The 17,292-nt window shown below is 41.6% G+C and overlaps 1 protein-coding gene across 1 annotated transcript; it reads right to left on the bottom strand.

The window, feature by feature from the left end:
- Positions 1–698: 698 nt before the first annotated feature.
- On the bottom strand, positions 699–15,827 carry selenos (selenoprotein S). The gene is made up of 6 exons (XM_014411405.3): positions 15,545–15,827; positions 15,153–15,278; positions 12,861–12,967; positions 12,682–12,771; positions 10,229–10,301; positions 699–1,346 (listed from the first exon to the last, which is right to left on the bottom strand). The coding sequence occupies exons 1-6, from the start codon at positions 15,636–15,638 to the stop codon at positions 1,267–1,269; spliced, it is 570 nt and encodes a 189-aa protein (XP_014266891.1). The 5' UTR covers positions 15,639–15,827; the 3' UTR covers positions 699–1,266.
- Positions 15,828–17,292: the final 1,465 nt, after the last annotated feature.

Genomic DNA, 17,292 nt, shown 5'->3' with positions numbered 1-17,292 from the left:
ACCTTGAGCCACTTCCCCAGCTGCCAGACCACGAAAGAGAAGCGCTCTACCGCTCAACATACTTGCCGCCGAGTTCCGACGCCGATCTGCTGACTTTGAAGCTCAAAGAAGCAGGTTTGAACTACTTGCCAATCCTTTTGGAGTTGATGTGGAAAGCGCACCACCGAACCTCCAGATGGAGTCGATTGAGCTCCAGTGCAATGACACACTGAGGGGAAAATATGAGAGAGCGGGTGCCGCCGAGTTTGCACGTTTCATCCCCGACACAATGCCGCAGCTGCGCATCCAAGCTGCTCAGACGCTCTCCATGTTTGGCAGCACACACCTGTGTGAACAGTTGTTCTCTTTGATGAAGCTAAAAACATCACACCGGAGCCGTCTTACTGATAAACACCTTGACTCAATCCTGAGGACTTCCTCAGCTCAGAGCCCGACCCCGAACATTGATGAACTTTTGTCTGTGTGAAATGAAAAAGCTCAAGGTCATTTCCTAAATGGCTGTTTTACTTTTCACACTACAGTGTTTAGACTCCACACAGCCATTTGTCTTTAAGAACACTGTGGTGTTACTGCTGCTTCAGTAACAACAACATTCAGTTCTTCAAAGATATGCTGTGGAGTGTCTGAGAAGCACAATGTACTGGTTTCCACATTACACACAATGTAAATAATACAGTAACTGTTAATAAGACAACACATTTAAAATCCTGCAGACTGTATTCTTTATTGTATAATGCAAATGAGCACAACAATGTACAGAACCTCCTTCCATTTTTATATATCAATTTTTTCAACTATATAATCCGAAAGTTCAATTTCATTCTGTTTTATCCACCAGCTAGAGTCCTGGAGTAATATAAACTATTCAGCTATAGTGGCACACTTAGGTATAAACAAAATAAAATATATAAGGAGACCCCCCCCACACACGCACACACACACATACACTGGTTGTGTGAAAATCATCAGCCAACCCTACTGGTTATAACCGTTTATAGGAATGGCTTCATGACAAGCAAATAATTTTCAGTTCAGTTATCTACTAAAAGCATACAATGGGTTGAAAGTGAACACCGAAGAGAAATAAAACATGGTGCAGGTACATGTCATCAATTATGCCAACTGATCAACAACTATGAAGTATTCTCAACTCTAATAAAGCATGGGATAGGTGACATTATCAGCTTAATTTCCACAGCCAGTGTGTACATCAGGATGTCAGAGGTCAAAGGTCCAGCAGTCCAGCGCCTCCAACCTTTTTTAACCTCATCCACCAGATGAGGGTCCTCTCCTGCCAGGTCTCCAGGAACAAGAACCTCCTCCCTGTCCAGTGAGGGGATTGTAATCTGTAAAACATGCAAAGAAGAAAGGAAGCAGACAAAAGAAACATTTAACACATTAAAACAAAATTAAGCTTTTTGTTCTAAAACGCAGAGAGTTGAGGTTTTTTGAGTTTTTGCTTTGTAATAAACTTCAAATCAGTGTTTCAGCTGATCTGTTCTTAAAGCCAATATTCCAGTAGGGAAAAACTATTTGATCATTTGTTCACTTTCAAACTTCTTTTCAAGTGTGCTCACCTCCAAAGGAAAAAAAAAAGAAAAAAAGAGTCTAATTTTTGATGGTAATTCCATTCATTTAATTTCTTAATGATATAGAGAGAATATCAACGAGAAATGTCTCGATGCAGTTAACTACGATGACCTGGATGACTGAGAACCTTCACAGACTTGATGCAGTTAAGGAAATTCCAAGTTGACTCGGTTCCTCTGGATATAACGTTATCACTGGGAGAAACGTTTCGTCATCATCCAACTGCCTTCTTCAGTCTCAGCTGACTGCAGGTTCCCCCGCTCAAACTCAATGTGTATATTGTCATCATTGAAAAAGTTTCCACAACGTCACATGATACAGTCAGACTGAGCGGACGGTCTTTCCTCAGCTCCCACTGGTACATGTTCATGTTTAATGATTCCTACTTTCTGTACAACCTCGAAAAAGACGCCTCCCACAAGAGCTGCAAAATCTGTATCCAACAAATCTCCTGAAAAGTCAGAAGTGAATGAGGGCTAAGGAGGTCTATCTGATCATTCATTAGTAAGCATAACTATTTACCTGCCTGATTTTGACCCTTATTCACACCAGCGGAGGATGACTGCATATTTAACAAACAGTCCTGTATTTATTGAGTACATCACTAAACAGTGGAATGTTTTTATATAAGTCCATCGACAAGAAGCTTGGTGACAACTGTGATTATTCAGAAACAGAAGAAACATCAATAACCCAAGGTCTGGAGCTACATGCACCCTTGCTCATGGTGTGAGGACGATCATGAAAAAGGAGGTGGATCAGCCCTGAACTGCACAAGAGGAGCTTGTTAATGATCTAAAAGCAGTTGGGACCGAAGTCACCAAGAACACCACTGGTAACACATTATGCCATATTAGACTTATCTTGCAGCACCCACAAGATCCCCCTGTGGTGTCGCATATACGCATATATTTTTAAGACTATGAGTTCTTTTCTAAATGTACCACAGTCGACCACCCTGAAAGCCTTTGCTGACGTATGTAATCAATTCCTTTCTTTGTAAACAAGGTTGAGTCTATCAGGTCAGGAATAGTATTTTCTACACAATCATTTCTTGGGATTGAAGTGTTTTGAGAAACTGGTCCGACGCCACATGATGTCCTGGCTGCCACCCAACACTCTACCCACTCCAGATCGCATACAGCAAACAGATCAACTGAAGGCACCACTGTTACTACGATCCACACCACAATCTCCCAGCTAGAACAACAAAGGGCGTTACACCAGGCTGCACTTTGTTTTTGTTTTTTTTTTAAGTATGTTTATTGAGATTTTTTGATATAAGGGAAAAAAAAGACAAAAAAGCAACAGACAACACAGCAGCAAGGGCAAAAACACACAAATAAGGCAAAAGATTACACTGCAACGACAAAAATACTACTTCAACACTGGCAATAAACAGAAATAAAACGCTAAGGTGGTAGGCTGAGTTATTGGTGATCGATCAAACAGGACTTTGTTTTAATACATGGTCTAAAAATGGCTGCCACACATCAAAGAAATTACTACTAATCCTCTCCATGGGCAGTAGAGCAGTCAGTTCTGTCAGCCACATTTTGAATTGAGGTACAATATACGGCTTCCACAGAGTCAAGATAGTTTTCTTAGCAATTACCATTCTGAACAAAACTGTAGTTTGTGCAGCAGAGCTGAGGTGTAAAAGGGAAGAGGAAGATCCAAACAATGCAGTTATTGGGTCCGGCTCTAATGTGCGATTATAGATACCAGAAAAACATTTAAAAATGTCCAACCAATAGTTATGCAATTTGGGACAAGTCCAAAATAAACGAGTGAGAGAGCCTTCTCCAAGTTTACAACGATCACATATCGGACTGATAGAAGGAAAAATCCTGTGCAGTTTAGTTTTTGAATAATGACGTCTGTGAAGCACTTTGAATTGAATCAACCGATGCCTGCATTTATAGAGCAACAATGGATCCTACACAGACTCCTCTCCCACACCTCATCTCCTATTTGCAAACCAAGCTCCTCCTCCCATGCCATCTTCAAAAAGTCAGATTTAAAATTTAAATACTCAGAAAAAGCTTTCACAAAACCAGAAACCAACTTTTTAGAATCCGGGGAGCTCAGAAGGAGAGCAAAAATTGACCCCTCTCCCAGAAGAGATGGAAAATTTAGGATACTCTGACGAACATAGTTTCTTATCTGTAAATAATGAAAAAAATGTGACGCAGGGAGAGAGAACTTGTTCTGCAACTGAGTAAATGATGCAAACTGCCTGTCAATATATAAATCTTTGAGAGTAATAATACCTTTCTGTGTCCAGACCTCAAATAAGGCGTCTAAACATGAGGGTGGAAATGCATGATTACAATATGCTGGAGTATGGATCGAAGTGTCCGGTAGAGCACAACCTTTTTTGATCTGACGGAAGATTTTAACGCAGTTCGAAACTATAAAATTATTGACCTTGGTTCGCGGATTAGAGGACGAAAAAAGAAGAGCAGGGAGGGAACGATTCTCCACCCCACCACTCTCTGTGACCACCCGGGGTGGGGTCTCGGCAGACATGACCTTTCTGTACCCTTCCTGCCAGTGAGCAGGAGTTCTGGCGTTTGCAGCCCAATAATAAAACTGAAACAGTGGCAGAGCAAATCCACCCGTAAGTTTAGACTTACATAGATGAACTTTTGGTATCCTGTGAGCTTTAAAGCCCCAAACACATGGTAATACTACTGAGTCGACCACTTTAAAAAGTTGCTTATTCAAAAAGATAGGTGAGTTTAAAAATAAATATAGAAATTTAGGAAGGGAAACCATTTTGATTACATTAATGCGACCTACCATGGGAATAGGGAGAGCCCTCCATTTCTCAATGTCCTTTTTCAATTTTTCAACTTGTTCAAGATAATTCAACTTAAAGATCAATTTAGGATCCTTAGGCAAAATAACACCAAGTATTTCAATCTGTCTGTAATTTTAAAAGGCAAAATTTTCAAAAGACACCACAGACTGGGATGTGCTCCTGAGCCCACATGGTGAGGACATAGAGGGGGCGACACACTGTCTTACAGACTACCTCAACTTTTGTGTGGACACGGTCGCCCCTGCTAAGACGGTACGGTGTTATCCTAATAACAAACCGTGGGTAACACAGGAAGTCAAAGCTGTCCTCAACATGAAGAAGAAGGCTTTCAGGAGCAAAGTGAAGGAGGAGATGAAGGCAGCACAGCGGGAGGTGAAACGCTGCCTGAGGGAAGCAAAGGACACCTACAGGAGGAAGGTGGAGCAGAAGTTGGAGAGGAACAATATGAGGGAGGTCTGGAATGGTGTGAAAACCATCACAGGCCACAACACCAAGAAAAGCACAGTGGGGGGGACTGTGGAGAAGGCAAACGAACTCAACAACTTCTTCAACAGGTTTGACCAGCCCACAACCCCCCCACCCTCACCCTCACTACAGAGTCCAATCCCCACTCTCCTACCTCCCTCGCTTCCCCCCCTTCCTGACACCATGACACCCCCCTCCTCCAATCCCTCTCTCAGCAGCAAGACATCTCCCCCCCTCCCCTCCTCCCAAACATCTCCCAGTGTCACAGTGGATCAGGTCAGGAGGCAACTGAGGAAGCTTCGCCCCAGAAAGGCAGCAGGCCCAGACAAGGTGTGTCCTAGGATGCTAAAGGCGTGTGCTGCTGAACTTGGGGAGCCGCTACAACGAGTCTTCAACCTCAGTCTGCGACTGGGGAGAGTGCCCGCCCTATGGAAGACATCCTGCATCGTCCCGGTCCCCAAAAAGAACCGGCCCAATGAGCTGAATGACTTCCGACCGGTGGCACTGACGTCACATCTTATGAAGAGTCTAGAGCGGCTCTTCCTCAACTTCCTCCGACCACAGGTACAACATGCCCAGGACCCACTACAGTTTGCATACAAGGCGGGTGTCGGAGTGGAGGATGCCATCCTGTACCTCCTACACAGAGCCCACTCACACCTGGATGGGGGAAAAGGCACGGTCAGGATCCTGTTTCTTGACTTTTCCAGTGCCTTTAATACCATCCGGCCCTGTATGCTTCAGGAAAAACTGAACAGGATGGAGGTGGACCCCTGCCTGGTGGCTTGGATCTCCGACTACCTCACCGACAGACCACAGTACGTCAGGCTGAAGGACATCACGTCTGACACTGTGGTCAGCAGCACAGGAGCACCACAGGGAACTGTGCTGTCCCCTCTTCTCTTCACCCTGTACACCTCTGACTTCTGCTACAACTCTGAATTATGCCACATTCAGAAGTTTGCAGACGACACAGCCATCATGGGGTGTATCTGGGATGATCAGGAAGAGGAGTACAGAAGTCTGGTGAGGAACTTTGTCGCATGGAGTCACACAAACCACCTGCAACTCAACACCTCAAAGACTAAGGAACTGGTTGTGGACTTCGGGAGGTCCAGAGAAGGTCCACTGCCGGTTCAGATAGAGGGGGAGGAGGTGGAGGTGGTCAACAAGTACAAGTACCTCGGGCTGTGGGTGGACAATAAACTGGACTGGTCATGCAACACAGAGCACCTGTATAAAAAAGCCCAAAGCCGACTGTACTTCCTCAGGAGGCTGAGGTCTTTTAACATCTGCAGGAAGCTCCTGAGGATGTTTTACCAGTCGGTGGTTGCTGGAGTACTTTTCTATGCTGTGGTGTGCTGGGGGAGCAGCACAGCAAAGAAGGACTCATCCAGGCTGGAGAAACTGATCAGGAGGGCTAGCTCTGTGGTCGGCATGAAGCTGGACACTCTGGTGACAGTGGCAGAGAAAAGGACATTAAAGAAACTGATGGACATTATGAACAATGCTGGGCATCCTCTGCACACGGCCTTAAACAACCAGAAGAGTCTGTTCAGTGACAGGTTGCTTCTCCCCAAGACAAGAACTAACAGACTTAAAAACTCCTTTGTCCCACACGCCATCAGACTGTTTAACTCCTCTCTGGAGGGGAGAGGGAGGGGAGACAGGGGGACAAAGGAGGGGGGGAACAACTAAGCTGTAGTGCCTCTTCACCTCACTGTACAATACCTTTTGTAAATAGTCAACAGTGCAATAGACTCAATACTTGAAATGTGCAATTCACTTGTATTTTTATTTTTTATTCCTATTTATTCTATTTATCCCCTTTGTATATTTTATTTATATTTGTCTCTGTATTTATGTGTGTGTGTGTGTGTGTGTGTGTGTGTGTGTGTGTGTGTGTGTGTATTATATATATATATATATATATATATATATATATATATAACAATTCTGTAACTGTAACTTCGGTCGTTGCTGTGCTTTTTGGAAGTCGAATTTCCCAGAGGAACCCACCCGAGGGATTAATAAAGTTCTATCTTATCTTATCTTAAGATCAACATCCAAGTTAAAGCCACAAACTCACTCTTCTGCCAATTAATTGTATAACCTGAGATTTCCCCAAACGACCTCACCACATCTAAGAGTACAGGAACAGATCGCTCAGGGTTTGACAAGAACAAAACAACATCATCTGCATATGAAGAACAAGCTGCTCTTTGTTGACTTTAGTTCTACGTTAACTGATACAGACGGACAGTAAAACTGCTGCATATTGGACTTCCTTTTATCAGAAACTTCTCTTGGCCTGTGTACAGAGAGTTAGAGTGGGACCTCAGCTTTCATCAGCCTTTACACCGGCTCTCCACAAGGCTGTTTACTAAGTCCCCTCCTGAACACTCCGTACACACATGACTCTGTCAGTACCCAACCAAGACAATGCAGTCATTAAGTTCACAGATGACACCACCGCTGTGGGGCTCATCTCTGAGGGAGACGAAACAGCGTACAGAGCTGAGGCTCAGATGCTATTGGATTGGTGCGCAGACAACAACCTGGTATTGGACTTCAGAAGGACGAAGTCAGTGCTACAGCCCATCAGCATCAACAGGAAGTGTTTGGAAAGCGTGTCCAGTTTCAAGTTCCTGGGTGTGCACATAGACACCGACCTCCAATTGAGCTCAAATACCTGAGAGGTTTTAAAGAAGGCCCAACAGCGTCTCCAATTTCTGAGAATCCTCCAAAAATGGACCTGAAGAGGGAGCTGCTCATCGTCTTCTACTGTTGTGCCATTGAAAGTGTGCTGACATACTGTACTGTATCTCCAGCTGCACCATGGCACACAAAAAGGCACTTGAGATGGTCATTAATATGGCCCAAAAAAATCACTGGACAGCCTCTGCCCTCCCTAAAGGACCTATGCAGCGCTTGCTGCGCTTGCAACATCCTACAGGACTGCACACACCCAGGACACCGGGTGTTTAAGTTGCTGCTGTCTGGATTCAGGCTGCTGAGGTCACAGACTCAAGGACAGCCTTTACAACAAGGCAATAGCCCTAACCAATGCTAACAGCTGACCTGATTAGCTACCTCCCTGGGCTTTTCTGGTAGGAAATAATGTGCAATAAACATTCATTCTTTAATATATTAGGCCATACCTATTTGCACTTTTTATCCAATCTAAAGTTTACTGTGCTCTGTTTTGTTGACGTGGGACAATTGTCCCATTTCGTTATACTACTGTACTAAGCATGAATGTGCAATGATAATAAAGAGTTATCTTATCTTATTGTGCAATCAAAGCTTCATTATGATCACACCCCCTTAACCTGAATGTAGGGAATAACCAAGCAAACATTTATGGGAAAGAATCGTCTGAATCCTGACGATGAATAAATAAACACTTTAATAACACAACTTGTTAAATGTATTACGTAGAAGAATAGAATAGAATAGAATAGAATAGAATAATCCTAAAAAACAAGGGGAAATTTGGTACATCTTAACAGTAGTTTTACTAATAATGTGTGGATTACATACATGGATTTAAATTCAGTGAAGTGCCTGCTGTAAACCACTTGAATTTTTTTTAACCCTTCTGCACCCCTCTGATAAATAGCTGCAGTAGGAGACCGTTAAGAGAGCGCAGAGTGTCATTACCATCACAGCAGATTCTTTTGTCACACATCTGGTGATCGTTCGAACAGCTCTCCAACACCCATAGAAGGCCACCGACTCCACATGTAGACCATATTCCATGAATCATTGACAGGAAGTATTTACAGAACACTGTTATAAAACCAGTCCTTTTCTTTGTATTCTCCCGAACTTCCCGACGTTCAAATTAGAGATGGCACAATACCACTTTTTTATGTCCGATGCCGATATCCTAAATTTGGATATCTGCCGATACCGATATGAATCAGATATAGTGTAATTTTTAATATCTTGCTGCATTGTGTATAAGTTCATAGTCAAGTTTTAAAAAACAAACAAACACTAAAGCTATTCTGCTATACCTGTATTCAAAAAATACACTGCACCCAAAATGTTTCATAGTTAGCAACACTCATCAATCTAATAAACTTAAACCTGCACCATCCTCCCTATTCTGGTGTTTTAAAGAGTAGTTAGCAGGAATATTAAACAACCTAACTAATAGGGTTGCAAACTCCCAGCAAAAAAAAAAAAAAAAAAAAAAAAAAAAAAATAGGGAACCACCCCTCACCTCATGATGCTTAATCGATGTAATCAACTTTACTTTAATGCATGTGTAAAAAAAAAAAAAATGCACAGAAATAAATTATTTTTCTACAATAATTAAATAGATATAACATCTTTCTTCTACAGAACTGCAGACTGCACTGATTATATCTTCCCAAAAGTACTATGGCTTACTAGAGTGTATTAGACTTAACAGTTACTATATACAGTAATTGACTTCTATATATTTTACATCAGGTAAAAACTTTGGGTGTAAGATTCAGATAATTATTTATTAAAAGCTCGACATTTTAAATGAGAATAAGAAAGAAAAGTATGTCTTTGTGCCCCCTTTTCCCTGTTCATGCCCTATCGGCCCCCCTGGCTAAACTTTGCTAGATTCGCCCCTGCACAGTTATGTCAGCTGTAGAAAAAGATCTTGGTGTAGAATTTATTTAATATTACTTTCTAACAACAGCTTATCAAGCTTAAACGTGCTGCTGTTGTTCAGCCGCTGGTTTCCTCTTTCTGGTGCAAAGTGGGCCAAAAACAAACCAGAGAGACGATCAGCTGATCACTGATCAGTTTCATGATTGAAGTAGCAGCAAGAAGAGGCAGTCGCTCCATATATCGCTTGTTAAGCTTAACGTGGGAATGCTTTACAAACATTCAGAGATGAACTTACACACTTGCTTTACTTCTCTCTGGGAAACCTTTCTCGGAGATGAAATGCCGGGTTGGTAGCGAGGCTACAAATGCTAAACCAGACCGCCAACAGGTCTTGCACGCCACAGCCGCTCTATCACGTGAGCACACTGCTCTGACGTGCAAAGGTTATCAGCTGAGTTACGGCGTGTTGCAAGTTTTGTGAGGTGCTTTCGTGATATTTAATGGATCGATTACATTTTTTATTTCTCTCCGATATCCGATCCAGTAATTTAGGTCAGTATCGGACCGATACCGATACGTAATATCGGATCGGTCCATCTCTAGTTCAAATGAGGGATTTTTGTTTTTCTTATTTTAGTGCCTGTTGTTCAGCTGCCGTGCTTCATTTGCATATGGGGGGGTTGTAACTGTGTTGCCTCCTCAGCACATATGTCAGTCATATAAACAAACCCTACCTCATCTACTACGTACCTGCATTGCGAAAAGGCCTCTTGTCCTTCTTTGGTTTCAGCATCGTCTGGGATGAGCTGGTCTCCTCAGTAGTCTGCAGTGACACATATTAGAATAAAATCTTTATTGTCACTGTTACAAGAACAATAAAAGGCAGTTTGGCATCTCTCCATGTGTGTGAGGAACACAATAGCGTAAGTATTAACTAGGGGTGCAACGATACACAAAATTCACGGTTCGGTTCGATACTTTGGTGTCACGGTTTGATATTTTTTCGATACAAAAAAATGTTCATGCCTTTTTAATTTGTTATTTATTAAAATTATAAATATATATTTTAACTCAAAAGTACAGTTTTTAAATTTAATGTTGCTGAAACAACAAAGTAATAAAAAAATAAATCTGATGGAGAAATCCCTCATCTTTGGAAAAGAGTCCATTACAGAGAAATGGCTCTTTCCAAAATAAAAGCTATACTATACGCTTCTTCTGGGCTATATTCTCAGCAGCATATTAAACATAGCAAGGCAAGGCAAGGCAAGTTTATTTGTATAGCACAATTCAACAACAAGGTGATTCAAAGTATATCAGGTTTTCACATGAAAACCAAAATAGTTCCAAACGCCAGATTTTATTTTTAGTATTTTTAGTATTTATTTATTTATTGTCATTGTCAAGAACAATGAAATTGCGTTTGGGGCTTCCATACAACCCAAAAAAAAGAAGAAAATAATAAATACCCCTTAAAACCCAAGTGTACATATTTAACCCAGTGTGACTCCAATGCAATAAGACAATCCTTAGCAATAATGTTCGTAGAAATTCAGACAAAGACCTGAGAAACATGACAAAATACAACAATGCAACCCATTCAATATTATTGTACTGTGTCTGATCTGAATGAGGGTGGGGGAGGTTCAATTTCGGCTAGCGTTGAGGCAGTTGCCATGTTGCAAGGAGCTTAACTTCTGTTCCTGTCACTACCCGATCCGGACCGTAACGATAGTTACGGGTCAGAGTATCTGTTGAGATGTTAAGAATAACAAGCATCTCTTAAAATGTTTCCAATAATGAAACATTGTAATACAATGTAGACAAAAACGATAAATAAAAAGATAGTGACAGATCAGGACTCCTCGATCCTTACTGCGCATGTGCAAAGTCGGACCGTACAAATCGGGTCTACCCGATCTGTACCGCGCATGTGCAGGGGTTTTCTTCTTCTTCTGTTCGTTTAATGGCAGTTTACTCCCCAGTGTACGAGGATACTGCCACCTGCTGACCGAGCGGTCTAACCCTATTGTAAACTGAATTAGCGTCATTACAAACATGTGTTAAATTTGATTTAGTGATAATCGAGTGTGTTTATGCTTGTCTGTGTGGAGAGGATTGTTGGAATAGTGATGATGATGTCTGCTGTCACTGTCAGTTGTCAGTAAACACTTCATCTGGCTGCTGAATTGTCACGTGACATGTTACAAAGTCTGTATTATTAACTCTGTAATTAGGCGCCATTCTTCTTATTTTACGGCGCTGTTGCTCAATCGGGGGACGCTCTCTGTTGAGGAGAAAAGCATGAATTTCTTTGTATACTGATTATCCATTGTTTAAATGTCCCGGGCAGTCGAAAAGGAGGCAGAGCTGTTGAGAAATGCTAGGAGCTAACTGGGCGCTAACCGTATCATTCAAATATATTGAATGTCGCAATGTTGGCAAAGAGAGGAAGTGACGTAAGATTTGCGCATGCGGGGTACCGATCGGGTTTCCGGTACGGATCGGGTAGTGACAGTCCCGCTAGCTTGCGCTGCGCTCAGTGGATCTGCGCTCGACAGTGCAGCCTTGGCGAAGTAGTCGAGCGCAGATCCACTGAGCGCTCAACACAGACAGCATCGTCAGAAGAAAAGTTGATAAAATAAATTAAAAATGTTGTATTGTTCGATACATATGCGTACCGAACCGAAAGCACTGTATCGAACGGTTCAATATCGATACGAATATCGTTGCACCCCTAGTATTTACACAATAACAGACACATTTACATTTACACTAGAACGATATGTACAAGTTATACATACACCTGCACCTGCAGTTGTGCATGTAGCTAAACAGGAAAAACCTTCTAAAATCATGAGTTCGAGGAAACTGTAAGTGTAGCTTACATTACGAGGTGAAATACTAGGGAATCGATCTGGAACAAGAAGTAGAAGCCAGAGATGACACCTGGCTATACCCCTTCAACAAACTAATTACATTGTGATGTATGGCTGCGTGGAAACTGCGGGAAATCAGATCGCTTCTTTATTTCAATGTGAGGCCACGTCAACAGCTACATGAGTAAATATACTTTAACTTCACAAGCTTTACTGAAATTGTCTAAATAACTTGTTAAATGAACGAGTATCATAACAGCCGTACTTGAGGACACACCCTTTCACAGAGCAGCACAAATACAAATGTTTCAGATGAAAAATTACCTGAGAGAGTTTTGGAGCTCCTTTATAACTCTTTCCCTGCTGCATACTCTCCCACATCTCTATTTTCTGCCTCCTCTTCTCCTCTTCTTGCTGTCCACAAATTAAATAAAAACAGTGTGTTGACATCTGATATTGACAGAAAATCATCCTTCTTTGATTTTCTTTTTTACAAACTCTACCAATTTCTGTTTCTCTCTAAAGATGGACGCTTTGGCATCAAGCTCTTCTTGCATCTTCATCCTGGCTGCTGCCATAGCCTCTTCTCTCCTTTCCACCAGTGTTGGATCTTTATGTAACAAACAGAAATCGAAAGTTAAATCAGGACGATGCAATAACATATCTAATAACATATCTTCAAGAGAAATACAGGTTACCAAGGGCAGATTTTTCTATATACCTACAGATCAGACACTTCGTAAAGACAGATGTAGTAACCGAAAAATCAGACTTGTGTCTAAGGACTTCCAAGTCAAATAATATTGCGTGACGTTCTAGCTATAGTACATATAGTACATATAGTACATATAGTACATATAGTACATATAGTACATATAGTACATTACAAGGACAGAGACAAACAAACATGGAAAGAGAACTGAGAACAGAAAAATTCAGAAATATGTGGAAAAGGTTTTTAAACGTCATGTGTCCCAAATTTGTTTTCAAAGACTTACAAAATGCATATAACACCAGATCCCCTTTAATTACATAGAGAACACAGCATCAACTCCTTCCCTACAGCCACCTGTGTGCAAACAAAATGTGCACCTCATCCCCCCTTCTTCTCCCACATGTTTGCACTGAGTTGGAGATGCTCTGGATCTCATTGTACATCTGTATAGTGACAACAAGTGCATTCTATTCTATTCCTCTCTAAGAAAAAGCTGTTGTAACCCTTGAAGCCTGGATAACAACAGTGACCGATACCCACAACCTAAACGGGATTCGATACATCAAAAAGAGAACGGACTGGAGAACTTTGAATGGGCCTGTGATCCATTACTGTTGTAAATGATTTAACTGATTAAGGACAAGACATTCTAACACACCTGAGCCAGTGTGACAATGTAATTGCCCCCTAACCTAATTAATGGTTGTGCAACTCTTGCCAGCAAGAACCCCAGTGGATCGTTTTCAGTGACAGCAATGCATATTTGACATCGCCTGGGGGGGATTTTTTTCTTTTTTCTTTTAAATTAGCTACACTGTAGAGTTTGAGGATGAATAGTCTGTTTAAGGTCATGTTGAAACATTTTAATCTGACTTTGATCAGGCCACTTCAAAAACACATTTGTTTCCTAAATTAATCATTTAGAGGTGGTCTTGTGAGCGCGTTTCAGGTCATTGCCAATAACCCAAGTGTGCTCAAGGGTACAAACTAATTGCTGGATGTTTTTCTGCAGGATTTTCTGGTACAGAATAGAATCCACAGTTTAATCAGCTATGATGTTCAGGTTCGCCTGTTCCACTCTGCATGTCAAATATCCTTGAGCAAGATCCAACGTCAAATTGCTCTCAGGCAGGCTGCATAAAGCACTTTGAGTGCTCAGTTAGAGTAGAAAGCACTATATAAGAACCAGTCCACATCATGTCATCAGCACAGGAAGTCACTGCAGGGTTCTACTGAACGATAGGCATTACCGCCACATACACGCTCTTATAGGAAGAGAAGAAGTCAAAATAGGAAGCGAAGTCTTTGAGGAGTGCTTTTTGCAAAGAGTTTTCCACAAAGCCTCGTGGTTTAAAAAGTCTTTCTACATCTCTAAATGTATACATTTGTATATCCCCAAGTTTCTGTAGTGGAATTTAATTAAAATGGCAGTAAAACCATTACAGTCAGGGAAAAAATATTTGAAGCCTAATTCATTTTGTAAGGTTGTCCACTAACAAAGGATCTGCCTATAATTTCACTGGTAAGGTTATTTAGACAGAGAGATTCAGGACAATCACAAAAAACTCGGAAAAAATTCGCGTTCAATGGATGTGGCGCAACACACCGGGTTACAAAAATCACTGAAGCGCCACACAGTGTGACGTCAAACTCAGAGCACGAACCAGTTAAAGGTGGTCAGCACCATACCTCCCTTGTGGGAAGAAAACAAATTTCCACCGCTTGGATCCGAGATCTCGTTCTTTTGATGACGACCCAGAGTTTGTGACCATACATGAGGACAAGAATGTAGATCAACCAGTAAATTATCCAGCTGGAGGTAACAACTTGTTCCTTTCATCACTTTATCTGGCTGAAGACTCAAACGTAGAGGTGCTACGTCACACTCAGCTGTTAATTGCCACAGAGCGTCCTACACCCACGAGGAACAAGCCTGACTTGTTGCTGAAAACGTTGAACAAGCTCTCACTGTCCTGCTGCAGCATAACATTGGATACGAGAAGCTGCACTTCGTGCTGATATAATTCTTATCTTTGTAATACTGTGGTTGCTGCACGAATATAAAGTGAGTTGTGCTGACCTTGTGAGGCTTGTGGCGTTGGGCTGCGCTGGCTTGATCTCCTCTTGTTCAAGTGCAGAATGAGCAGGTAGAACATCACAGCTCCAAACACCAGGTACCAGCCATAATGGGCCACGAACTCCTCAACTACAGCAATTCAGTTACAACAGAAATAAACAATAATCTAAGTAGCTGTGACATTTTAACAACGAAACGATGGAAACAACATTTTTTCAATAAATACAATCTTAAAAGAATAAAATACTAAATGTTTGCGGGTTTATGTACAGCTCAACATGTCGCCTTCATCCCACCTTAACATGAGCTACAGACAGATACGTCTTACGAACGTTAGTAACTGTATTCCTATATTCTTTATCATTTAAGCTGGTTAATTAAACGTACACGCTTACCAGTCAGGCTCAGGGAACTCAAGTCTTGGTTTTTTAAGGGTGGCTTCTTCACATGGAAAGTGGAATCATCGTCTTCGATCGTTACATCATCCATTCCACACTCAGACGAGCTGACCGTCTCAGACAGCGTCGCGTACAGGCTTCTGTTAGCTCGTAACTGCTTTCTTTTCCAAAGAGCTTCTTTAAAACTTGCTACACAAAATGTAGATGGTTATTTACGATGACGTGTTGGCGGAAGCCAGATGAATCATTCGAGCACGCGACCGTGTCGCGCAAAAGAGGTCACTTCCTCTTCATACCTTTCATAATAAAAGTTAGAGACACAGATCATCAAACAAATTTAAATATTGGAAAAAGATAACACAAGTAAACACAAAGTGCAGTTTCTAAATTATTAAGGTTACCAACGAGCTCAGAACAACACCAAAGAATATGATCGTCATCAGGAGGGGACAATGCAAAGCAAAAGAAGTCCCTGTTTTACCTCATGGGGTTCAGTGTTGCTGTTGATGGGTTGTTGCTGATGGTGCTGGGGGGCTGAGACTGTAGACGTTAAAATCTCCAAAGGAGAGCTGGTAGCTGATTAAACAAGTGTTATGGGATAATAATTAAATGCAAAGATCTGTGACAGCGCTTGGATCCACGAGGCAACAGATTTTTAAAAAAGTGGGAAATAAACGAGGCTCTGCCTGTGACTCGCTCTTTGCCTCTCTTCCTCCTTCACTCTCCTCATCTCATCTACCACTGTCCGTTTGCTGTCCATCTGAGAACAAAGCACAATTTGTTATTGCATTAATCTGTTATTTTATTATCCACACTTAACAACTCTGCACCATTAATCCATAATAAAGTAATGATAGAAAAGTGTTATAGAACCAAAACATTGTAGTTGTGTTTATTGTTGTTTTTCTACTTGAACACTCCTGCAATGCAACAACTGGTACGTGTGTTATTGTTACCTGTGCTCTTTGTGATCCAGCTGGTGAGAGATCCACTGTAGCTCATGTATTCACTGTTTCCTCCTCCTGTCCTTACAGGGCCGGTCTGGACAGTGTTATATCATGCGTGATCATTTTAAAATATCTATACACATAAAACACGCACACCCACATGCATGTACAGTGACATATTATACCTTCTCCAGAATACTTTACATACTACAGCAACAGGTTTCGATCATGGTGCTGATCCGGAATCATTTCCTTGTTATTTATCTCCAGTGCTATAACAATAAAGTAATAAGATTTTTTTTTTGAAAAGTAATAAATATAAAATAATGTATTTATAATGATTCAGTTTGTTTGACTATCCACTCGGTGCAAGGCTTTCCGCCTTATTAGATGCTTAAACTTTAAAGATAATAATTTTGCTGCTATAAAATCAGCACTTGTCATATTTGAAATATAAATCTAATATAATCTGTTTCTTGATGTATTTTCTTTAAAATAAATGGGGGCAGCACGGTGGCACGGTGGTTAGCACTGTTGCCGCACACCAAGAAGGTCCTGAGTTCAATTCCACCATCAGGCCGGGGTCTTTCTGTGTGGAGTTTGCATGTTCTCCCCGTGTTTGCGTGGGTTCCCTCCGGGTACTCCAGCTTCCTCCCACCGTCCAAAGACATGCAGCTTGTGGGGATAGGTTAATTGGATAATCCAAATTGTCACTAGGTGTGAATGTGAGTGTGAATGGTTGTCTGTCCCTGTGTGTTGGCCCTGCGACAGACTGTGATTTCTGAGGCTGGTGACTTG

This window comes from Maylandia zebra, linkage group LG1 (genome assembly GCF_041146795.1).
Source record: "Maylandia zebra isolate NMK-2024a linkage group LG1, Mzebra_GT3a, whole genome shotgun sequence".
NCBI lineage: Eukaryota > Metazoa > Chordata > Actinopteri > Cichliformes > Cichlidae > Maylandia > Maylandia zebra.
Note: the sequence above shows the minus strand (reverse complement) of the source record. Positions and strands in the feature narration are given on the sequence as shown.

Coding starts and splice junctions, on each gene's coding strand:
- selenos (XM_014411405.3), bottom strand. CDS start 15,638: ATGGATGATGTAACGATCGAAGACGATGATTCCACTTTCCATGTGAAG. Junction 15,279..15,544: donor GAGTTCCCTGAGCCTGACTG/GTAAGCGTGTAC, acceptor GAATTGCTGTAG/TTGAGGAGTTCGTGGCCCAT. Junction 10,302..12,681: donor GAGCTCCAAAACTCTCTCAG/GTAATTTTTCAT, acceptor GTGTCACTGCAG/ACTACTGAGGAGACCAGCTC.